The 25,590-nt window shown below is 30.9% G+C and overlaps 3 protein-coding genes across 3 annotated transcripts; 2 read left to right on the top strand and 1 right to left on the bottom strand.

The window, feature by feature from the left end:
- Positions 1-5,273: 5,273 nt before the first annotated feature.
- LOC141711348 (transcription factor bHLH94-like) lies at positions 5,274-8,016 on the top strand. Its single transcript, XM_074513745.1, has 3 exons — positions 5,274-5,872; positions 6,820-7,257; positions 7,637-8,016. Exons 1-3 carry the CDS (start codon positions 5,402-5,404, stop codon positions 7,724-7,726), a joined length of 999 nt encoding a protein of 332 aa, XP_074369846.1. The 5' UTR covers positions 5,274-5,401; the 3' UTR covers positions 7,727-8,016.
- Positions 8,017-15,458: 7,442 nt separating this feature from the next.
- On the bottom strand, positions 15,459-17,137 carry LOC141711347 (RING-H2 finger protein ATL54-like). Its single transcript, XM_074513744.1, has one exon. The coding sequence runs from the start codon at positions 16,937-16,939 to the stop codon at positions 15,845-15,847; it is 1,095 nt and encodes a 364-aa protein (XP_074369845.1). The 5' UTR covers positions 16,940-17,137; the 3' UTR covers positions 15,459-15,844.
- Positions 17,138-17,973: 836 nt separating this feature from the next.
- Positions 17,974-20,770, top strand: LOC141711346 (uncharacterized). Its single transcript, XM_074513743.1, has 4 exons — positions 17,974-18,381; positions 18,501-18,667; positions 19,147-19,346; positions 20,459-20,770. Exons 1-4 carry the CDS (start codon positions 18,194-18,196, stop codon positions 20,549-20,551), a joined length of 648 nt encoding a protein of 215 aa, XP_074369844.1. The 5' UTR covers positions 17,974-18,193; the 3' UTR covers positions 20,552-20,770.
- The last annotated feature ends 4,820 nt before the right edge of the window (positions 20,771-25,590 follow it).

Genomic DNA, 25,590 nt, shown 5'->3' with positions numbered 1-25,590 from the left:
TGTCGAGGTTAAATTAGGTGATGCAAAGCGCGTTTTCAGGTCTAAACACATGCTAAACTAGTAATTAAGTACATAACCCTGGATTAGTTTTGCCTAGGCATGAGTTGTAAGTACAAGGACATTTGTTTTAAAATTCTACTGATTGATACGTATAAGACGTACATGAACTGATTTTATACGTCTGTTCATAATGTATATACATTTGTTTTAATCAGATTTTTAAAAAATATGTGTCTTCCTATAACATATTTATATAATTCAAATATTAAACGACTCCTCCATAAACATCTAGAAAACTCATACACATATAAGCTTTCTTATAAGACACATATGACATAATACTAATAATCAAATCTGAACCTAACGTTAGTGACTAAAAACAAATATGAACCTAACTTTAGTAGACAAAAGAAAAAAAATAATAGTTGAATGGTAAGTTTTTAAAAACACGATAAGTTGGGTGACGAAAAAAATCATTTTTCCAAAAACAAATATACACTTACAAATAATGCCTAATTAAACTCGATACTTATTAATTTTTTATTTTTATTATTATTTAAAATACCGATAAGCGTTTACATACCCATTGATAGGCATATCTGCTGAATATGCATTCCAGATTTTGTTATCATTTTTTTTAAATTCTGCTGATTGATACGCATATGAGAAATGAGAATAGAGTACCAACACAAATTTCAGTAACGAGTATTTAAATTTTGTTAATATGAACACCACGTATGTCATTCATGCGTATATTTTGAAAAAATATATTTTGAACAGTTAAAACCCAAAATTAAGATATTTTGGACATTTTCTCGAGTTTATTTCCCAACTCCCTATTTTTATTTAAGTGTTTACAACTATGTCCACAAGGAAAAAAATATCGAATAAAGAAAAATATGTAATACAAACAATTATAAACAAATTAACATTAATTTAACACAATAGTTACATTCATTAAAAATTAGGGAAAAATTTGAAAAACAAGACATAACATTATTGACCACACAATACAATAGAGTTGGAAAAAAACATAGAAACATATATTTGCAAAAAAAATGTAATGATTTTGTAGAAAATATAAGACCGTAAATGTATATGCAAATGATAATTTAAAAATTACAAAAAATGTTAAAATTCCAGGAAAAATCTTAAATAACGATTTGTTGACATTTTAGTATTTTCTATATTTTAAATAATACTAGCATAAATTCGGTGCGATGCACGGGTTTCCATTAATATTTTAAATTTTTATTTATCAAGTTATATTATATTTTTAAAATATTTATATAAATATATATAATGATTATAAATTTTTAATAAAAATAATAGAATCACATGTGGTCGTAATTTAGTAAAATAAATAGAATATTTCTAGTAGTTTAACAATTTAGTAGTTTAACAGATATGTAACATTATTATTTATATCTTTTAATAATATGATAAGTTGTATTCGTAGTTTAGTAGGATAAGTATACTATATTTAGTAGTAGTTTAATAATTTAGTAGTTTATTAGATATATAACACTATTTATCTATTTTTGTAATAATCAAAATTAGAGAATTATTGTTGAACAAAACCGTTGAACCAAATTATCTCTATTCCGGCTATTATAATATAGTATAGATAAGCAGGAATGATTAGTCACCGATATACTCTCTCCGTCCCAAAATGTGTTTTATGTTTTGACTTTTTGTACTGTTCATTCATGATAACCGATTGACTATAAATTTACGTTTAATCTATAAAATAAAAAATAATCTTTGTTGGATTCGTATTTATGAGTATTTTAATATAATAAATATTTTATATTTAATATTATTACAAAATTAAAAATATTAACAATCAAAAGTGTGAATTGACAAATGTGTACTACACATGAATGTTTTTAGGGACGGAGTACTATTAGTTTTCCGGCGATGGCATCTTTTTGGGGCCTTTGGCGCTAGATAAGATAATAAATTTACCGATTACAGAATGTTTAACGGTTGTTTCGCTCAAAAAATACGCTGGAGACAACATCTTTTTTTATTAACAAGGAATAACGAAGACTGTTCCATATTTCAAAGAGCATATTCCAAGATCTATATTTAATTTAATTTATTCGAGTAATTACTAAACAATTACAAACCTATAAATATGATAATTGATAAGGACATGCGAAAAGCGATGGGCTATATTATAAATATAATATAATATAATTTTACAAAAATTTATGTTTAAATAATTATGTTATCATAAATATAAAATTGTTTTAAATATGAATATTGTTTACTTTGTGTCATATCCAGTTCGGATAATATATTTTTCGGTCCCGATCGGTTCCAAGTTATAATCAGATCTAGTATTTCGGATTATTTTCGATTAAATTTTCAGTTCGGACAATTTTTAAACCTGTTTAAATTGGGTTTCACATATTTATCGAATTAATGAATTTCAGTTTGGTTTATCGGAATCAGATCCTTTTTGCCGGGTCTAGACATAATATAACAAAGTATTTATTGAACATGCTTCCCGGTGAGCTTGATGAGATAGCTCTAGGTAATGATACATCATTTCTCGTTCTTGTCCAAAAAATGAGAAGAAGGGACACAATTGTATAATGATATCTCTGTTATAGAAATCGGCCGATTTTTCAAAAATCGCCGATAAATCGTTCAAAAATCGGTTAAAAATATTTGCCCGATTTAACCGATTTCCGATAAATCGCTGATAAATCATCAGACTTTTTAAAAATCGTCCAATAAATCGTACATCGGTACCTCAACCGAATAGTTCTGATTTTCGAAATCTGTAACACTGGATGATACTGAGAAATGTTTCTCCTGCTTTATCATCTGTGGGGGAGGCAACCGCAGACATGTTGAACACACCTCGCTCACTATCCTGAAGTGAGTATCTAAAAGTTTCCATAGTTACCGTGTGAACATCTATTAAAAGTCGGTATTCTTAAAATCAGTGGATTACTCTGCTACAAAACGGAGGCGAATCTGTTTGGATCGGAAAATCGGGCGATTACTTAAATTTTAGAAATGTTAGTTAGTAGAATTGATTTTCGAGTTTTGTGATTTTAATTTTAAAATTCTTTAATTTGTGACATATATGTACATTTATATATATTTAAAAAATTGAAATTTTTTCCGGACATTCATATATGCTCACACGACACGTGTCATGTCACGTCATTTTGTAACCTTAATTAAAAAAATCTTTGATGGATGACATATATGTGCAAATCTATTTGCTCTAACTTTTTCTTAAAACACACTCTCGGTTAATATTCGAACTCTCGAGAACGAGCGAAATACCGCTTGATCAAGAAATCATTGGCATGATTTGTTGTAGCTCCCAGACAAATGTTCATAACATTCAATTAAAACTTGAACGTAAAATGAATCAGGCGTTCGTTCATGGCGGTGGGATGATATACTAGCACTCTCGTGAACAAGTCGAGGTGAACGTAAACTTGTCGGGAAACCTACATAAGTTGCAGATGGCAGAAGGCAGAGCTTTTAGCAGATATGTCACCAGAAAACCCTGAGGCCACTGCAATCAACTTTAGGGGGGGGGCATCATTGCCTCTTCTTCTGTGCCAGTGGATGGGATCCGACCTTATAATATTACTACTAGTATGGATTTGGAAGGCAGCGTAGAGTTGAGTCACTCACTCACTCATTCACGAGATTCAAATCTGACTAATAATACTGTGGTGTTGCAGTACCAGCCCTCTTTCATTGTCTTTTTGTGAATAATGGTGACTATCTTTTGTGAATTAGTGTAGACTACCCTCGACTCAACGCCTTGACGCTAGTTTTCAAAAAAAAAAACATGTACTACTACTTGGTTCTCTCTTTCTGGCCCTACTCATAGCCTTTTACCTTCTTGGTGAATCCAAAGGCTTCAGTGTAAAATTGTCTAGTGCTCCATTTCATGTTCTTTTTCATCTCTCTCTCTCTACACATGCAAACTTGTAAATCTTATCTCAGATATATGATCACAGCTAAGATTCAACTTGTTAAACATTCCAAAATTATAAGATGGCCATGCTCTGAAGATTTTATAGTTTTTTTGTTTTACTGATTCTTGCAATTTATGCTTGGTACGCAGTCTAATCCGTGACGGAATCAGGATTTTATAAAAATTACACTATACATAAATTTAAGTTTTTTTGTCGATGCTATAGTAGAAAAATTCAAAATATTCTACCGATACATAGATTGCACCCTAGTTCCTACCGGTCACGAAGAATGTTTATGTGTCTCTAGTATTGCTCTTTTGTTAATAAACAAGTACGTTAACTTAGAGTTTTTAGAGTGAACTAGAAGTTAGATTAAACATGATATTTAAAGAACTTTGCGAATTTAGTATTTTTCTCGTATAAAGCATCTCCAATGGTGTTAGCTATAATTAGTTAGCTAAATTGGACCTGTAAAACAATATGTAAAATTTGTTAAACCTGTAAGGTATTGTACTTCGATGATATTGGCTATATTGGTTAGTTATATTTTAAAAATAGTATGTTATTAAAATTGTATGTTGTTATAAATAGAATATATTACTTCAATATAGTAATAAATGATTAAATGTTTTTTTTACAGATTTCTTACAGGTCTGTAGTGGTTCAACAAATATAGCCAACATCAAGAGGTTATATTTATAAATAAGGGGAATGTACCATTGGAGATGGATTTTTTTTACATAATCTCTATATTTTTTATTTATAATATGTATTAATGATTTTTAGCTAAGGTTTCTATGTGGTTGGAGATGCTCTAAACTTGCTTCTTTCTTTCTTTTCAAATATTTATTTTAAATAATTAGTGTGACTTATATTTGATGATCAAAACATTCATATTTTCGGCAAAAGATCTGACATAAAATAAGTAACATTTCGGAGTGTCAAGTGTCCGACATGTCACGTGAGCGCGGCCGATTAAGAGTAGAAGAAACATAGCCTACCACTCATGAAGAATGTTTATGTACAAATAATATTGCCTTTATAATATAAAGGAGGATAGTGCACCTGCTCAGTAACTCAAAAGTGAAAATTGAAATCAACCTTGATTGTAAAAGGTACTAAGAAACTTAGAAGTGATGTGAAATACTGAAATACAATGCATTTGCATAAAGAGACCATGATGACTGGTCTTGCTCGCCTTGTCACGTGTACGTTTTCTGTAGCTTTGTCTGGGATTTTTGTTTGAAGTCGGCCTCTCCTCTATTTTAATATTAAAAAAAATAAAAATTTCATGTGTATAAAAACACTCTTTCACTTCCTTCCGCCTAAACAATTCTCTTGTCTTAATACTTCTTTATTTTCCGGAAAAGTCTTTACACTTTCCAAGTGAAAAACACTGTTACTGGAGAATTTCGTATAACAGTGCTAACAGAGTTGCGAAAATGGCACTCGAAAATGTGTTGTTCCCACAAGATTCATTTTGTTATGGTGGCAAGGAGTTCCGGGGGTGTGACTATATTTCACAACATAACGATTTTTCTTTAATCTCGAACGTGAATATTGAGTCGAATGATTTACAGTACGAGATTAGTACTTTACATGAGTCCTGTTCTTCAAAGGTGATGATTCCAGATGTAAACAATGATCAGCTGTATTCGCCTGACGGGGCGAATAGTTGCGGGACTAATGGACAGATAGTGTCCGGGGAGATGTCACTGGCGCCTGAAACGCTTCAGGCGCCAGTGACTCATACGAATCGGAAAAGAAGGAGGAGAACGAGAAGTTGCAAGAACAAGGAAGAAATGGAGAGCCAAAGAATGACTCATATTGCTGTTGAGCGGAACCGGAGAAAACAGATGAATGAGTATCTTGCTGTTATCAGGTCATTGATGCCTACTGCTTATGTTCAAAGGGTAAGTCATACACATCTCTTTTAGCTAGTTTCATTGATATTACTAGCTCTCAATCAATCTATTTTGATGAAAGCACTAACATCTGTGTATTCGCTTGACTTGTTCAGCTGTTCCTTGTTTTGGTTTAGTAGTCTGTATAACTTGGATAAGCAAATTCGTAATACCATTATATGAGGTGTATTGGATTGGTTCAATATGTTTCGTCGGATATTTGGGATTAAACTTAAATAACATTATAATCGTAAGTTTAGACTTTAGCATCATTCTTTTCTTCATACATTGATTTGGTTAAATGTGTTTCGGCGGATATTTGGGACTATACTCAAATAACATTATAACCGTAAGTTTAGACTGTAGCACCATTCTTTTCTCCGTACATTGATTTAGTCAAACGTGTTTTAAACTGAAATAACGTTATAATCGTAAGTATACACACTAGCACCATTCTTTTCTCCATACACGGATTTGGTTAAATACGTTTCAGCAAATATTTGGGACTAAACTCAAATAATTATTAAAATCGTAAGTTTAGACTATAGCCCCCTTCTTTTCTCCATACTTAAATATGTTTCGGCGGATATTTGGGGCTAATTAAGATCAAATAACATTATAAGCTTTAGTCTACATTCTAGCAGAACTCTAGATTCTAGGAGTGCCATTCTTCCTCTTAATATCATATTCCATAGCATAGCCTTAAGAATTTTAGCTACGTACTATTCGACTGTGAATTGAATATATATTTAAAAATTTTGTCATAGCATTGCTTGTTGCTATTATACTACTGGGAATTGTCCCTATACAAGTGTATTTAGTTTATTTATTTTTCTTTGTTTGTTCCAAATAATTAGCCGATGCTGTCTTATTTTACCAACCGACATGGATTAGCCAATGTTTTGGTCACATCATCTGCATTTTTTAATCAAATTATTCATTTTTCCTATTTTCAGAATGATCAAGCTTCAATAATTGGAGGAGCCATCAATTATGTGAAGCAACTGGAGAAACAGCTTCAAACCCTAAAAGCACAGCAAAAAACAACTAATCAAAATAATTCAGAGGATTATTCCACCACTGTTAATTCTCCTCGTTTGTTCTCGGATTTCTTCACATTCCCACAGTACTCAACATGCACTTCAACTAAATCGACCACTTCATCCGAGAATGATCAAGCAGTGACGGAACCAGAGAGGCGTGCTGCTGTCGCGGCTCACGGGGAAATAGAAGTCACGGTGATGGAAAGCCATGCAAACGTGAAGATGCTGACAAAGAAACGTCCCAAACAGTTGATGAAAATTGTAGCTGGTCTTCAGAGTATGTGGCTCACCATTCTACATGTTAATGTCACAACAGTTGAAGATATGGTTTTCTATACCATCAGCCTTAAGGTAATTAATTAATTACCGAGTAAATTGGTGGTGACCGAACTTAACCATGTCCAGCATTTTTGTGACCGAAATTTCAAATTCGTAATAATTTAGCCTAATATTACTTTTATTTTTTAAAAGGCGGCCAAAATCCACTTTCCTAAAAAAAATCACTATTTTTCTCAAAAAAGTAGCTCCTGGCCAATTTTTCGAAGAATAAAAGCAAAAGTGTGGTTATCGTAATTCAAATTTGAAACTCCGGTCACCAAATTGCTACAACCAGTTAAGTTCAGCTACCACTTCGTAATTTACTCTTCATCAATCAATCAATTTGCGTCGTGGAAAATTTAAATTACATTTTTTTTATTCTATTAATGTGTATGTTTAATGCATGTAACAGATTGAAGAAGGTTGCCATATGAATACTGTAAACGAGATAGCTGATGGAGTGAATCAATTGCTGGCAAAAATTGAAGAAGCTGATGTTTAGTTGAGCGCTTTGTATTTCTTTTTCTAAAGCCCAGAATTATCAAGTTTCTAAATCTTTTTCTCTTGGTTCAGTTTTTTTGTACTAGTAGGGTAGAAGATATGCATGACAATTTATATAATAACTATATATGATGTAATAATAATGCAATAGTTTTGTATTGTAGGAACAACAAAAAAATGATGGATAAATATATATTATCCTGAAATTTGAAGTAAATTAATATGAAAGTTCACTTATATCCTGTATAGAATTAGGCGTTGATGAATAAAGTAATCATCTCAAATGGAGTATTATTAAGTGAAAAACAAAGGTTTGACTATGCATGTATTTATTACGTGAAAAGCCAATTATTTACAAATACAAGCCTCAACTTAATATTAGAGTATTTGTGTCATATAAAAAATAATGTTTGGGATGTTCATTACGGTCGTATTGGATCTAAGTTTCGAATATTAGAGTCGTATTAACGAGAAAAACGCGTTTATATTTAGGTAAGTCACATGTGAATAACCATGGGCTCATGTACTACCTCGATCAATTCTACAATTATCTGAATAGATTTATGTTTATTTGAAATTGCTACTTCGTTTTGTCAAGTATTCGATTTATCGTTATCTTTCCCTTTTTCACGATGTATGCATGCTCATACACAAATCGGGGTCTTTTTGAAAACAGTCTCTTCAGTATTCGAAACGAGGAAAAGGCGTACATTTAACCCCTTGCCAAACTCTATTTAAACAAGATTTATCGGATATGTTTTCTGATTTGATTTATAGGTGTAAATTGTACATTTACGTAATGGGCGGGACACGTGAATAAGTTTTGGATATGTGCACATTATGCAAGTGTGATCATGGTCGGAGCATATTAATAGTTTCCATAAAATGAGTAAAATAAGAGCTTCGGACAACATACACATATTAGTAACATGGTGTGTTTGGCATTGCAATGTACAAGCCAAAAAGCTCTAGCTAGCTAATAAGATTGAACAGGGTGATGCTTCCTCCGTCTCTTTTTAATTGTCATATTTGACTTTGACCTAGTCAAATTGACTAGAATTTGACCGAGATTTATTAATATTTTATAATTGAAAAAAATAAAAAAAAATTAGATCACCGAAAAGTAATTTTAATCTACCTTATATGTAATTTTTAGTTTTTTAAATAATATAGGAGTAATGTTTAATCTTAAGTCAAAAATTGGTCAATTTCACTTATATAACAGGAAATCTGACAAATAAAAAGAGACGGAGGTAGTACTTAATAGTTAATATGTAGGCTAGCCGAGAAAATTTACATGTTATATGGGATAGATCCAATTTTTGTTTATGAAAGAATAGTACTCTACCATTGAATTAATCTGGTGCAGGAAAATTGTTGCGAGAGTAGAAATATTTTAAAAATAGTGTCAGGGTTAATGATTGAGTATCAAAATTTGTTATTTAAATGAAGTGATGGTGCTAGACGTAAAATTGAATACCAAAATATGTTATTAAATGACGTTTTGGGTACTAATTTGAGACCACAATCATTATTCATTTTTTAACAAGTTAAAATGAAATAAAACTAAAGTGTTTGTCAAGAAAAGAAAAAAGAAAAAAAATGAAGCTATTGGGCTTTACCCTAAAAAAAGAACAAAATTGACACTACTGGGCTTTCATTACTGAATTGAGCCCATAACTCTTAAGGTCAGACCTGCTTCCATCTGGACCTGCTGAATTCATAATTTCAATTAGGCCTATTAAATTTGATATAATTGCTACTACATATTAATATATTTCACGTATAAACATTTTTATTTTTATTTTTTAATTTTTTATACGAAAGAGGATTTCTTTACAGTGTCACTCTAAAAAACTTACTCCCTCAGTCGCAAATCTGAGCAAACATAAACAAATTTTATTAGATACACAAATTATGAATTTTTTATGCTAAAAAGGTAAATTTGATCCATTATCATTTTAACTTTACATTTGAAAAAAATTATAAATTAATAATATATAATATACGGTCAAACTTTAGCTTGTTTGACTTTTGGAAATGTTATATCGTCATTGTTTGTGAATCGGACGGAGTGAGTATAACGTTAGAATGTTTTTTTTGAAACATTAGAATGTTAGAATTATTCATAAAGATATTATTCTTATTCTTTAAGTATTTATAGAAATGTTTTATTGCAGTTGCAGTTTGGTTTATGTAATTTACAAAATTACATATAATTTGAATAAATTGTACCTCACTTTTTTTTTATGCTCATAAATTATACACTCACACGGGAGTTGAACTTAATAAACGAAGAATTCCGGCTGATTTTTAGTGCACTGAATTTGTTGGAGTCTGCATTATGTCAATTATTTGAAATAATCTACTTCCTCATGATTCATGACTGTCTAGTCTCACCTAATTTTTCTTAAATAAATAGTAAGTTGCTTGTGTTGACATGATAAAAAGGAGGAAAGTAAAATGGTCAACAGAGAAGCAACATCAAACCAGGTTTTTTTATAGTAGGCAATTTGCAGCCGTGTTATTCTTCGGTTGCGCATCGGGTAAACTTTACGGGTTTAAGCAATAACATGCAAAGCACGTGAATCAAGTAAACCGCATTTAAGCGACCAAAATAATAGTTATCCACTCTTTAACCAACTGAGTCAATCCTTGCGAGCTCAAATTGGGTATTCGACATATATTGTAATGACTATTTGCTTAACAATTTTGTTGATCCTGTTCTAAAAATCGGTCGATTAATTGATTAATCAGAGTTCGGACGATCTCATTCCAATTAATCCGAAATCGGGTTAAAGTACATTTTTTTAAAAAACTGATCAAAAGTGAGACTATTCATCGAAAATTGGCCAGTTTGTGTCAAAATCGGTTAATTCAGTTAAATGGTAAAAATTAATAAAAAAATATTTTTTAAATAAAAATTAAAATTTTAAATAACCGTTAATATTTAATAATCATATATTAAATTTTATTAACTATCATATACCCCATATCCTAATTTCGAATAATTGAATAAGTTTGTCAATTAAATTACTCTTGATTTTTTCACAATCTCATGTAATTAGATTTATTATGTAACTAATTTTAGCACATCACGAATTTATTTCTAACTTTCAGACTTTTCAAACTACAAAGCAGTGAGTATTAATTATTATGTAATGATTAATTATAAAAAAATGATGTATATTTCATTTGAATACTAAATATGGACTAATGATAAGTGGTATTATATTTTTAAATTTTATGAAAGGTTAATGAAATTTAAATAAAATAATATATTATTATTTAATTAAATAATTACTTCCGATTAATACTCCGATTAATCAATACGATTAATCATTGATTATGTGATTAATCACTTAAAATTCCTTACAACAAACAGTACTGATTTACGAATTGATATATCCGAATTTTAGAATAACTAGCCTCTAACCCGTGCGATACACAGACTGATTATAATCTTTATAATTTTATTATTTCGTAAAACTAAATTATGAAAATAATGGTTATATATTATTGAGATTAATGAAGTTAAAATATTTATATATTATTTTGTATGTATTATATTATTGAAGAATTCAAAATTTCAATAGTTAAAATTTTAAAAAGTCTTTTCTTTTTCAACAACATATATGGCGCGTGCATGACCTATAGAAAAGTGGGAGTCTTGAATATTAGTGTATATGGATGATTTGTTATTGTTTTTTTTCTATTTTTTCTTGATTTAATAAATATTTTATTATATTATAATTTAAATTAATAAAATTAATTTTGGAAGTGTTTGATTTCACACTAAGAAAGAAGTTGAGTGCGCTTAGATATCAAGCTAAATTATAATTTATAGAGTTTGTAATTATAATAGATACATAATTTATATTAATACTAATTTAAAACTCGTGCGATGCACGGATCGCACAGATTTTTTTTAATATTATATATATATTTTTAAAAATTTGAATTCAATTTTGATTTAAATTATATGACTTCATAATAAATATATTCGTATACCTATATGTTCATAACTTTTTTGAACATTTAAACTTATTTAAAGTGATAGCATTGGTAAGGAGGAAAATGTTATTATAACGAAATTATTATTTTATTGAGGGTAAAAATATAATGTCTTCGTTATGTTGGGACATTAAAAAATATTATTTTAGCATGTTTATTACTTAATCGATTGACAATAATTTTATAAAAGATATTTGAAAAAGACAATGTTACTAACTGAACGATATAGTTGTATTGATAATTCTATGTGTATTTTTTTTATAAAAAATATTTATATTTTTAATTAAAATTTGATTTTTAGTTCACATCAATAGGATACGAATTATACTTAGTCTAATATTAATTTGATTTATTTCGGATTAGTGGTTTATATTATTTTATTTTAGAATACACCGACCAAATCAAACTAATTATTTTTAGTTTAATATTATATTTTTTAAGTGTGGATCAATAAGATAATTTAGTTTAATTTTTAAGTCTGAATCAATTATATAAATTGGGTACGTTTGTATTGGTGGATTGCTGGGTTTTGTCCCTTTTTTAATTTATTGCGTTTCAAAAAAAAATGTATAATATATTTTTTTTATCCTGGATAAATAAAATATATTATTTTGTTTATCCAAATTCATTTGTATAATTTTTTTAGGAGGACCGATAATATTATTATTTTATCTTAACGTGATTCACATTACATATCAACTAAATCTTAATAATTATACTTAGTTTGCTTATTAATTTAGCCTGAAGTAATAAATTAGAATAATATAGAACTCGATATGAATTAAAATATAAATTGGTAGAAGAAGTTGAATTAAATATAAATTATAATAATATAGAGTTCGATATAAAATCGAATTTTGGTAAACAATAGAGGAAGTTGACTTCAATATCAATTAGAATTATAATTGATCGACCTAATAATTATAATTGAAATAATTAAGTAATGATAATTAAGTAATTTTACCAAGTACCGACCGACTACCAAATTTTTAATATTTCGTATATTATATAGTACTAGCTTAAAACCCATGCGATGCATGGATCGTACAATTTTTTTTAATATTATATAATTTTAAAAAAAATTAAATTCAATTTTTAATTTTGTTCATTTAAAACTTTTAATGATATGCCTTCATAATAATTATATTAGTAGACGTATATGTTTATAACTTTTTTGAACATTTAAACTTACTTAAAGTGATAGAATTGGTAAGAAGGGAAATATTTTTATAACGAAATTATTATTTTATAAAGGGTAAAAATATAATGTCTTTATTATATTGGGGCCTTAAAAATATTATCTTAGCATGATGATTACCTAATCGATTAACTATAATTCTATAAAAGATATTTGAAAATGACAATATTAATGATTGAATGATATAGTTTTATTGATAATTTTATGTATATTTTTTCAAAAAAAAATATTTATGTTTTAATTAAAATTTATTTTTTTAGTTCCCAACAATGGGATACGAATTATACTTAGTCTAATATTAATTTGATTTATCTCGGATAAGTGGTTTACATTATTTTATTTTAACCAGATGCAAAGTACACTGCCCAAATCAAACTAATTATTTTTAGTTTAATATTAATTTTTTTAAGTCTAGATCAATAAGATAATTTTGTTTTAGACTGAATAATTAGTATATATGATTTTATTTTTATTTTTAATCAAATTGTATTTTTATTTTATGTTTGTGTTAGTTTAAATCAATTGTATAATGTAATTTTTTATCCTTATTATTTTATTTATCCAAGTTCATTAGTATAACCTTTTTAGGAGTATTGATAGTATTATTATTTTATCTTAGCCCGATTCACAAAATATATCAACTGAATCTTAATAATAATATTTAGTTTGCTTAAATTTAATTTAGCTCGAAGTAACAAATTAGAATAATATAAACTCGATATGAATTAAAATATAAATTGGTAGAAGAAGTTGAAATTAATATTATTATAATGATATAGAGTTCGATATAAAATAGAATTGAAATTGATATGAATTAAAATATAAATTGGTAGAAGATGTTGAATTTGATATAAATTAAAATGATATAGAGTTCGATATAAAATATAATTGAAATTGGTAAATTAATAGAGGAAGTTGACTTTAATATCAATTATAAATAGAATTGATCGACCCATTAATTAGAATTAGAATAATTAAATAAGGTTAATTAAGTAATTTCAACAAGTACCGACTGATCGACTACCAAACTTTTAATATTTCGTCTATTATAATATAGTATTATAATATAGTATAGATAAATGTTTTGTCATAATAATTTGTCAATTGCATGTTCCATAAATTCTTTCAATGCCTGAAACCTTTTTTTTTCCCTTTTTTTATCCTCTGGCTCAATCACAATCACCAGGTATTTAGCAGACAGGCCCCCGATCCTTGCCTTTTGGAGGGCTTTGACAAAATATTAAATGGGACCCTTTTAAAATAATATTAATCCTATATTATTTTTTAGTTGTTACATTTAAAATATAATTGTACATATTAAAAAATATTTAATTTCCGATTAAAAAAAAGAATGTTTAAATTTTTACTTTGTTTACATATTTACCCTTAATTAATATATTTAAAGGTGAGTTTTGAGTTTTTACATTAAATATAGAGTTAAGCATTAAAATTAGATATATGAGGATATAAATGAATTTGTTTTTATAAATATGCATTGTAATGATAAGTGTGATAACTATTTAGAGACGAAGGGAATAATATTTTATTTAAGAATAATTTAATAGGCAATGTAACTACAAGAAAAAATCCAAAATTTTCAAAGTTCTAATGCATAATCTAACAATTTGTAAAAGATGTGTTGCCCAAGTTTTCAAAGTTTTAATATTAATAGTGATGAACAATTCAGACGTAACTAACTTTATTTAAATTGCAAAAAAAATCACGCTCTTATAGTCGAACGTTGTTCAAAATTTGAATGAGGTTTAATATTAATAATTGCTAATTTTTTTTTTAAAATATTTAATTTGGATGTGTTTAATGATAAATGAATATTATTTTGAGAATGATAAGAGTTTGAAAAATAATTCATTTTGTTAAGGAAAATGCTACATATCTTAAATATTGTTATAATTTTTTTTTCAAACACTTTGAAAATGATGACTTTACTTATTATTATAATAATATGGAATCCAGTTGTGTTACCACGTCATTTTATAACTATTTTGATATAAATTTTGGGTTATAATGAACAATGGTAAAATTTTGAAAAAATGGCCCATTAATCCTTATAAGTTGGAGTTCAGTTGCCGTTCTAAGAGTATCTCCCACAGCTTCTTAGTTCATTACTTAAATTTAATATAAAATATTGGATGTTAATAATTTAAGACATTAATAGCTATTCTCAACATCAACAATATTCCCTATATTCATTCCTTATATAATATTTAATCATTAAAAAGTAACATTATTACATAGAGTAAAGAAAGAGAAAGTGTTTATTTCAAATATATATTATAAAATAAAAGTTAGAAAATGAGAGAGGTTAGCTAAATATAAGAAATGAGAAGAAGATCTTAGTGGATCTTATTGATTTAAGAAATAATTAGCATACTATTGGAATAATTTTTTTGTCCATGTTCCTTATATTTGATTCTAAGAGGCGGTTGAAGTTGCTCTAAGCTGCCCTCGGAACAGGAAGTGTTGGCACTTAGCAGACTAGTAGGTATACCAACTACAAACAAGTGAAACAACTAAATTATTTTTCCATTTTAAAACAAACAGCTTTAAACCAGAGGTTTACCTGATACTAATGAAGCCAGAAACAATGAAAGCAATCATCAAAATTCAGGAACTAATTAACAAAATATGGACCACATTTGATTTCCCAAACAAACATTGGCTGGACTTAATTATTTTTGTACAACAGCCCAACAATGATCACACATTCACTATTTATCCTGCACTGCATTTTCAAAATTCCTGAAACTACTAATCACCAAACATCAGATTGTACTGGCACACATTTGCGGATTGAAGCCCCCAAAATGAACCGCTATTAATGTATATAAGGGTCCTGGTCTCTGACAATCGAGGACTCGATGTATTAGAGAAGAAAATCTTCAAATTTTACAATGGAAGAACAGCGCTTTGGCTTCCAAAATGCCTCGACAAGAAAGATTTGCCACTGCAAGAAACTGATCTCTTCATTCTCGCGGGAAGAGCTTCTGCAACAGATGATGATCTTTCATCGAAATTTATCAGAAAAGTTTCTGCAGTCGAATTTAAATCCACTGAAAACGACCTCTTCATTGTTTTTATACTATTGCTTGAATTTTCGATTATCTCAGGAGTACTATTCCTATCTGAAAACATATCTGCTCTGATACTCTTAATCTCCTTTCTTTGATCACCAGTCTCACAATTTTCGGTTCCACCATCATCGACGACTTCCCTACTTGCGATAATCTCATTTCTCACCTGATTAAAATCCATAATTCCACTAACATTTGACACATTTTCCAAATGTGATTCTTCCCTTCTCCCAGAAACACTTGAATTTTGATCATTTTGAGCTAAATTAGAAGAAATATTTACATCGTTATTAGGCACAATACCAGCACGACACAACGGACATGTTGTATGTGACCTTAACCATGTATCAATACAAGGTATATGAAATGCATGGTTACATTTTGGCAACAATCTTAATGTCTCATCATCTTGAAACTCAGTCAAACAAACAGAACAATCCGTACCTTCAATCAACTTATCAAATTTTTTGTACTTAAAAATCGTGATCGAGTTAATAACAGAAGACTGTAAACCAACAGTGGTGATGTACCATATCGGATGATCAAGTATCGGGCCATGAATCTCATCAAGAAACTCCTCATCTCCATCTCCAATAGTACTGTCTGTTGTTCTCGTTCTTCTTCTCCTGAACCTGCTACAATTCCTGCAATATTTTACGATGATCACATAATAGCCTACAAGTAGAAACAAGCTAGCAAGTAAGCTGATTATGATAATCACATAAGGCGACACGTGTTGGCTAGACTTGTTGCTGATAAAATATGATTCGAGTGGTGGAGGTGGAGCTAGCGGTGGTGGAAGGACATCAAAATCAGGGTACGGAACAATAGGGTCACAGATATCAGAACAACCATCAAACGTATTGTTTGGTGATGAAGATGGAAATAGTTTTCGGTGTTTGACAGCCATTTGAGTGTGCACGGGGGCTAAAGTCTAAAGAGTTCTAATTTTTCACATTTTCTTGGTTTTGACAGAAGGGGAATGAAGCTTTGGTTGTGACACCTTCGCAATCTAGAAACATACCAATATAGACTTGGAGATTACATGATTGGTTTGCGAAGAATGTGAATAGATTTGTGTAAAAAATGTTTGTTGTTTAAGTTCATGGTGGTGTTTGGTATATAAAAAACGTGATACTTCTTTATCAGATGTTGGTAGGACATTGACATCTTGGTACGTGTATGTGTTTTATGCATAGCTAGTGTATGTGCAAAACAGTTCAGGTTTCGCAATCTGTCAACCACAAACAATTGTGTTTATGCTGAACACACACTCATGGCAAGTCACTGACTTTAGGTGAAGCAAGGTCATATTATTTCTTCAACATCTTGCTCATTCGTAAACGTTTATTCAGGTTTGAAGAGTAGATCACCCGGTGTTCGTTCCTTTTGTGTCTAAGAGCATCCATAATGGGAGTACCCTTTCCGGTTTTTCTTATGTGTCATGTAGGTATTTATCGTCCTTTCTAAAATAAATTGCCACTATACTCCAACGCTGTCAAGCCCGGTTGAGTAATAAAATAATCTAAATTATAATAAACTCTTATTAAATATACGTACATGAATATGAGATTAAGTGTACAAAAGAATAAAAAAATATAAAATAATACTTGTCGTACAACAATGTCAGGAAGTGGCAAGGTCCGCCACAGAGGTCCTGCCCCCTTTTATTTAATATCCTCTGATACTAATTTGCTTCGAAAGTTCCATTTCACGGATCCCTGTGCATGAACAGGGCTCCCATTGTGGGTGCTCTATAATGGCTCTTTTCGGCCAACTAAACATGGGCCTAAATGGACAATGGAGACTACAGAGACCATGATGACTTGATATGGAGAATATAATACACCATTAGTCTCCTACTTCCTCAAAGCCTACATTCTGTAAAGCCCTGCATGAGTTTTATGGGCTTTTTCTTGTGATCACATACTTCCTCAAAGCCTACATTATGTAAAGCCTTATATGAGTTTTATGGGCTCTAATTAAACAGCTACAGCATGGGAGATAATAATTGACGGAAACTTTTATGATTTTTTTGCTAACTACCCAGATTTCAATACTCAACAACTAGTCTATCTAACTAGTATTTTATGCACATACAATACTCTCGTCAACATTTCTTAACTTTAGTAGCATCCAGCTAGAGTTCGAACAATCTCAAGACATGTCTATCAAACAATCACTCGTCCACAATTTTTCGACCAAGACCACCACCCCGTTGCCTAGATTGCAGACTTTAATCTTCAATCCGATCTCCCAAATACGGATACCAAAACACTGGAATAAATCTTCATGCTCGACAAATCGGAGACTCCATTATTCGATATGGCAACACGACACGAAAGTGAAGAGGTAAGTGCAACTCGAATCAAGCTGCAGTGCTCAGAAAATTCACAAACAGAACAAAGTTACATGTAATTTTACTATTTTCTAGTGAAATCTTTTATTGAAAAGTTGTGCATTTTTTGTAGGAATTTTGTCGTCTGCTCGAGTAGTGGTCCACCGGAACCTCCAGCTTCTTCGGGTGGACTTCCGGGAGGAATTCCAGGTTCTTGGAAGAAATGGCTGCTGGGGATAGCCGTGACAGTTATTATACCCTTGATGACTAACAAGTGGGGAGCTTTGTTAACCTGGACAAGTAAGACACATGAAGCTTCATACTTAATTACTAAGCTAATTACGATTAATTTGTGCAACCCTAATTTTACATAGGAACTGATCTCAGATTTCTAAAATATTTGGTAACTCCCAAAATTTCTGCTCAAAATCGCCAACTTCTCCTGTACTTCTTTCCATTTTCTGTGATAGTTTCTAGTAATGATACATGTGAGTTTACGTATAAATATCAAATATTATGATCTGGAAGCCGATTCAAGTCATGACCGGTAATATGTATGAATTAAGAGGTCGTTTGGCTCATGAGGTTCTATTACATTTTTGTATTGAGATTTTATTCTTATTCCCGCTAACTGAGTTGGAATCCCGTCCAATTAAACAGAAACCGTAACTGAGTTGAAATCTCGTGATCCAAATAGTCACTAAGTGTGTGTGTTACCGTATATCACTAAAAACTGATCCTGAACTAATCTCTGATTTTGAAATGAATCGATTTTACAGAAAAACTAGAATCGGCAGTACAGACGGTGGAAGACCTAGTGGAGGAGGTGGAGGAAATGGCGGAGAAGGTAGACAAATTTGCAGAAAACATAGCAGATGACTTGCCGGAAGGGAAGCTGAAGAAGGCACTTGAACGGATTGAAAATATAGCTGAAAGAGTTGCCAAGGAAGCCGACCAACTTGACAATATGATCGATAAGGTCAAAACCTAACTACTACATCCCTTGATCATCATTTTCTTTAACTAATCTAATCAGTATTTAATTCATTATTATATAAACTGTCTTTGTAATGTGTGTCTGGTCACTAACTTCAATAAAAATGAGTTTTTTTATTGGTGAAATTGATGTGAATGCAGGCGGTCATTAATATTTATTATTCAACCACCAATAAGAAAAGTTCATTTATATGGGAGTTAGTGACTATTATGTACGATTGGACACACCATACAAAATCCCTTATACGAACCATGTCATCACTTAAACATTGTTTATGGCTTTATGCTCCATAATTGCTTGCTTTCCACCATTTAATCCGCTGCCCTCGTGCTTACATTTTTTAAAGAGGTAATTACGTGGCCGTGAACATATTTTACATTAAATTCTGATTAAGTTGTCAATATTTTGAGTTTGCAAATTAGTAGTTAATTTTAGGCTTCCGCAATTTTTCTTTTTTTAAAAAAATCAGATTTTATTTCAATTTTAATAGTACGAGTCATTTTTACGTTCACGAAGTAGCATGAGCCATTATCTTAAAAGCCGAAAAAAATTATGAATTTGAAATTTGACAATTTTTTTTTAAAATTTAACATAAAATACAGCCATCAGCATCACATTCCGTTTACTCAGGATCTTTCTAATGTGTGTCCAGAACATATAATAAGTATTAATTTTAATGAATTTAAATATTTTTATTGATGAAATTATTATGCATGCAAATGTTCATTATATTAATAATTAGAGGTCGTTAAACATGGTCAACACTCGAAAAAAATGATATTTATTGTGTGTTCTTAAACACGTATTAGATAAACTGTTTTTGAAGTCCATATGTATTGCATTGCATCTGAGCTGTATTGAATAATTTGACCATATCCATGCACGTTCATAAAATTAATGGGCATGGTGGGAAATTAATGCATTATTTTAATTTATATATTTGACAAACGCACATGTTTATATAATTTATCTAAACTATAAATACTGTAGGTCTGAGATTGATTTATGGATGTTGTTTATTTGTTTTATTTATAGTTGAGAGAATTATGAATGTAGCAATTAATTAATTGGTGGTCATTTAAAATTAATTGCAGGTTCAAGAAGCAGAAGATAAGTTAGAAGCTTATATTGAAGAAGAACAACGCAATTCAGCTGCCAAGAAAGACAAAAACGGAAAGAAAAATTAATTAAAAATAAAAATTGAGATTTGTAAAATCAAATTATGATTCATTTGCAGAGCTGATGTTTAATTTTTTTTTTTTATAATGTCGTATCTTCTAATGCGAAAGGTATATCGGCGCAAAGCAACTTGCAGAAGAGATTAAGAGATAATATTATTTCAATCTCAAGTTAATTATGTATTGCAATTAGGTTTTATTATTAGCAAAGTAAAATATTACAGTGAATTGCTATTTTCTGATTATAACCGGTGTCAAGCACGGGCGAATTTAGTCGGGCGAACTTAGTCTGCTTTAGTATTTTTATGTATTACTGTTCTTTTGTTTTATGATATTTTTAAATTATTTTTAAATTCTTTACATACATTTTATATATATTAAAAATGACAGAGAAACTATTTTTTTAGAACTTAAATTACTTAAAATTATTTATGTAATCAAATAAGAAATATACATATATTTAAGTATTGAAGTGTTTTGGTATTTACTAATTAATGTCATCCAAGCTAGGATATTATTACAAATGATAAAAATTATCTAAGTTGATGTTTTGGTAAAGTACATAAAATCAAGTAATAAGTTTTAGATAAAAATTAATATAAGGTTTACGAACAATTTCCCTTTCTTAAAAAAAATATGCCCTCTTAATAATTTTTCCTTTTACTTTAATTATAAATTTTAAAAAAATAACTAAAATAATCCTCAAATTGAATGTGCATTCAAAAATTCATTTAAACCGTTACAATCTTTGTGTACAATACATGACATGCATATGTGCTTAATATTTTAAAGACTTAATTTATCATAATACTTCCTCCGTCCCAACCATTTGTTTACATTTGGGTTGGATACAGAGGTTAAAAAAAATGATAAAAAATTAGGGAGAAAGTTAAAAAAAATGAGTAAAGTGATGAGACCAATTAATATTTCATGTATAAAGTGGTATAGTGGAGGTAAGTAGTGGAAGCGTTTACTTTTTATATTATAAAAACTTTACTACTCTTGGAAAATTTGAAATGTAAAAAATTGGAATGGACATCACAAAAAGAAAAGTGTAAAGAAATGGTAAGGAAGAGGGAGTATATAATAATAGGTCAAGTAAAATAAGAATTAAACGAAGGAAAAAGGGATGTATGGAGTCAACTTTGGGAGCTTATGTATCCTTAAATGGTAACATATGTATATATGTATGTAATATGTAAAATTTTCAATAAAATAGTGATGTTCGTAGAAAAATAATATGTTTTATAATATTTTTTAACTCATGATGGGTTAGTTCTATGGAGTCCCCTATTTCATTTGAGTCCTTGGAGTCCATTTATGTTATGCAATTAAAATATAGCTTAAATTGTTGCAAAACGTATTATTTTTCGAATGATATTCTACAAATATCACAATTTTATTGAAAATCTTGCAGATTGTATAAATTTTACTAGTAGAACGTTGCAAAATATATTATTCCACAAAACATGCTTAGTTTGCAGAACATAAATGTTCATGTTGCAGAACATACATATTGTACTTGTAAATATATGAGATTTGCATGATTTTATTGAAGTAATGATATTTGTGAAACATATTTTGCAAGATATAACACGTTTTAGAAGATATTTTATTTGCAGAACATAGATGGACTCGATGACTCCAATTAAAAGGTGGACTCCATAGAACTTTACTCTCTCTCTCTCTATATATATATATATAGTAAGTCGCTCTACCATCGGGCTCTACTTCCTTAGTGTTATGTTAGAATAGATGTGTAATGGACTTGTTGGCTTGTTCACCATGTGGGCATTATTGATGTTGTTGACTTTGTTGAAGTGTATTTGGACTTGTCGGGCTTGTTGATCTTGTCAACCTTTTGATCTTGTTGAGATTGTCGACCTTGTCACCTCCAAGCTCCCTGAAAAGGAAATGCTCGCGAGGGGTTATGAGAATATGTATTCAGTAGGAGAGATCATAATATAAGTATGTGATTATGTGTGTATTTCTAGAGAGAGAAAAGAGAGAGAAGGTAGAACAAACTTATCAGAAATTGAGTGGAGTAGAAATATAATGAATTTGTGAACCATCTCCACTGAAGTAATTGTGGGGTCTATATAGGTACATGTCATGTGCAAGGCACATGACATTTTATCCACGTGGGGGACAAAGGCTATAAATTAGAATCTTGGTCGAGGGTCAATGTCGACCTTGTGTCAGTTGTGTTTGTCCCGATGTCTAGATCATGTGCTTGTATTAGCTTTGCTGTACGTATTGTCCATTTCCGTTTTGTCTTGCACCATGTCTTATCCTTTTACATTTTGTCTTGCTCGTACATGTCTACATCTTGTGGACCTTATTTGTTATCTGGACCTTATACGTTGTGTAGACCTTGTACGCAATGTGGATCTTATAAGCCTTGTTCTTGTTAGGAGTTGTTCCACACGTTTGTGGGAGGGGCAGTTTTCTAGAATATAAGCAACCAGATAACTCCAATTAGTATGAGGCCTTTTGGGAGGTGCCCAAAAACAAACTCGTGCGGGCTCGGCCAAAAGCGGACAATATCATACTAATGTGGAGTTAGGCCTGCTCAGCAAGCCCAACAAGTGGTATCAGAGCTTCAGGTTGAGACGGTCCATAACAATCTCACGTGGGCTCCAGAATGGACCTAGGATGAGGCAGATGGGCTTGCCCCAGAATGGGCTCAAGTAAAAGGCGGGTGGATCTTCCAATTTGGGCCTAGGGGGAGCAGATAGGCAGATGGACTTCTAGTATGGGTCAAGGGGGAGCCAGATCACGCAATCAGGAGGCAGAATCGACAGGTGTCGGACCCGATGTGTGAAGGGGAGATTGTTAGGAGTTGTCCCACATCGTTTGTGTGAGGGGCAGTTTGCTAGAATATAAGCAACCAGATAACTCCAATTAGTATGAGGCATTTTGGGAGGTGCCCAAAACCAAAACCGTAAGGGCTCGGCCCAGGGCGGACAATATCATACTAATGTGGAGTTAGGTCTGCTCAGCAAGCCCAACAAGTGATATCAGAGCTATGGTTGTGACGGTCCATAACAATCTCACGTGGGCTCCAGAAGTGACCTAGGAAGAGGCAGATTGGCTTACCCCAGAATGTGCTCAAGGAAAAGGCAGACGGGCCTTCCAGTATGGGCCTAGGGGAGCAGATAGCCAGATGGACTTTTAGTATGGGTCGAGGGGGAGCCTGGTCACACTGAAGGAGGCAGAATCGACAGGTGTCGGGCCCGATGTGTAAAGGGGTAGATTGTTAGGAGTTGTCCCACATCGTTTGTGGGATGGGCAGTTTGCTAGAATATAAGCAGCCAGACAAACTCCAATTAGCATGAGGCCTTTTGGGAGGTGCCCAAAACCAAAACCGTGAAGGCTCGGCCCAGAGCGGACAATATCATACTAATGTGGAGTTAGGCTTGCTCAGCAAGCCCAACAAGTGGTATCAGAGCTTCAGGTTGAGACGGTCCATAACAATCTCACGTGGGCTCCAGAATGGACCTAGGAAGAGGCAGATGGGCTTGCCCCAGAATGGGCTCAAGTAAAAGGCACGTGGATCTTCCAATTTGGGCCTAGGGGGAGCAGATAGGCAGATGGACTTCCAGTATGGGTCAAGGGGGAGCCAGATCACACAATCAGGAGGTAGAATCGACAGGTGTCGGGTCCGATGTGTGAAGGGGGAGATTGTTAGGAGTTGTCCCACATCGTTTGTGGGAGGGGCAGTTTGCTAGAATATAAGCAACCAGATAACTCCAATTAGTATGAGGCATTTTGGGAGGTGCCCAAAAACAAACCCGTGCAGGCTCGGCCCAAAACGGACAATATCATACTAATGTGGAGTTAGGCCTGCTCAGCAAGCCCAACAGTTCTGGACTTGGGCTTGACAATGGTTTGAAAGTTGGGCTTTTTACAAATAATATGTTATCAATATATATATATATATATAATTATAATTTTAGAATTATTACTTTACATATTACTTGGACCATTCAATGATATTTTAATTTTTGTATTATCTTACACTTTTAGCGAAAATATTACTTTACATTGGCTCAAATTGAGATCGACAAAATTTATTAGTTAAGAGTAATTATTACTTTATCAGATATTATTTAATCGAGTTTTAACCATATTGAAGTGTACAACTGTAATTTAGTTACGAGGCCCACGAGGCCAAGACTTTGTTCGTATTTTTTAGTAGTACTAGTTGATAACCCGTGCGAAGCACAGTCGAGATCTAAATATCAATGCTAAAAATATTTTTTTTAAAATAAAATTTAAATTATGATTATAATAGATTATTAAAAAAATATTATTATTGTAATGACCAATTTTATTTTGAAATTATAGGTAATTTTCATTAACTCAAATTTTATAGAATATCAAACTAAACTTTATTATGTATTCCTAACGAAGTAGTTCCTCCGAACAAACATAACTATTATAGGCGTGAATCTATGAATTACAATGTAAATAGGATTCTGTTTATTTTATTAAAATTAAAGAAAAAAGTTAATTAAATTCTTTAGTTTTTAATATTTTGTATTTGGAAAATCGATTTAACTATTCCACTAAGATTGTCGATCATCCTATTAAAGATATTTTGGTGTAAATTTAATTTGAGATAATAATTGAGTTATTAATTACAGTTAATATTAAACAAAGGTAATTAAAGTAATTAATTAAAGTAATTAAGGTAAGATTCCAATCTATAAAAATAATATAAATATAAGGCATAATTATATATCATATAGGAAATAATAAATTATAAAAAATAGTACATTACATTTAGAGTTATAATGAGATTCAAAAAGGGGTGAATGGTTAAAGAGAGGAAAACTATCCTCTTGGTCACAAGTTCGAATACCACGAGAGGAGAATTTATGATTATACCTTCTGAGTCAGAGCATGTCGTTTGCGGTTTACCTTGGTTCACGTGATTTGCAGGCTATTGTGTGAGCCCGTAGGGTTTACCCAGTACGCACCCGAAGTGTAGCGGCTGCGGATTAACTACGATAAAAAAAAATTGATGAACCAAAAAGTAAAAA

The sequence above is a fragment of the Apium graveolens genome, chromosome 3, assembly GCF_009905375.1.
Source record: "Apium graveolens cultivar Ventura chromosome 3, ASM990537v1, whole genome shotgun sequence".
NCBI classification, from domain to species: domain Eukaryota; kingdom Viridiplantae; phylum Streptophyta; class Magnoliopsida; order Apiales; family Apiaceae; genus Apium; species Apium graveolens.
Note: the sequence above shows the minus strand (reverse complement) of the source record. Positions and strands in the feature narration are given on the sequence as shown.

Bases quoted from the DNA above. Each gene is read 5' to 3' on its own strand.
- LOC141711348 (XM_074513745.1), top strand. From the start codon at position 5,402: ATGGCACTCGAAAATGTGTTGTTCCCACAAGATTCATTTTGTTATGGT. The intron at 5,873-6,819 runs GTAAGTCATACA...TCCTATTTTCAG, and splicing joins CTACTGCTTATGTTCAAAGG to AATGATCAAGCTTCAATAAT. The intron at 7,258-7,636 runs GTAATTAATTAA...TGCATGTAACAG, and splicing joins TCTATACCATCAGCCTTAAG to ATTGAAGAAGGTTGCCATAT.
- LOC141711347 (XM_074513744.1), bottom strand. From the start codon at position 16,939: ATGGCTGTCAAACACCGAAAACTATTTCCATCTTCATCACCAAACAAT.
- LOC141711346 (XM_074513743.1), top strand. From the start codon at position 18,194: ATGTCTATCAAACAATCACTCGTCCACAATTTTTCGACCAAGACCACC. The intron at 18,382-18,500 runs GTAAGTGCAACT...CATTTTTTGTAG, and splicing joins CACGACACGAAAGTGAAGAG to GAATTTTGTCGTCTGCTCGA. The intron at 18,668-19,146 runs GTAAGACACATG...TCGATTTTACAG, and splicing joins AGCTTTGTTAACCTGGACAA to AAAAACTAGAATCGGCAGTA.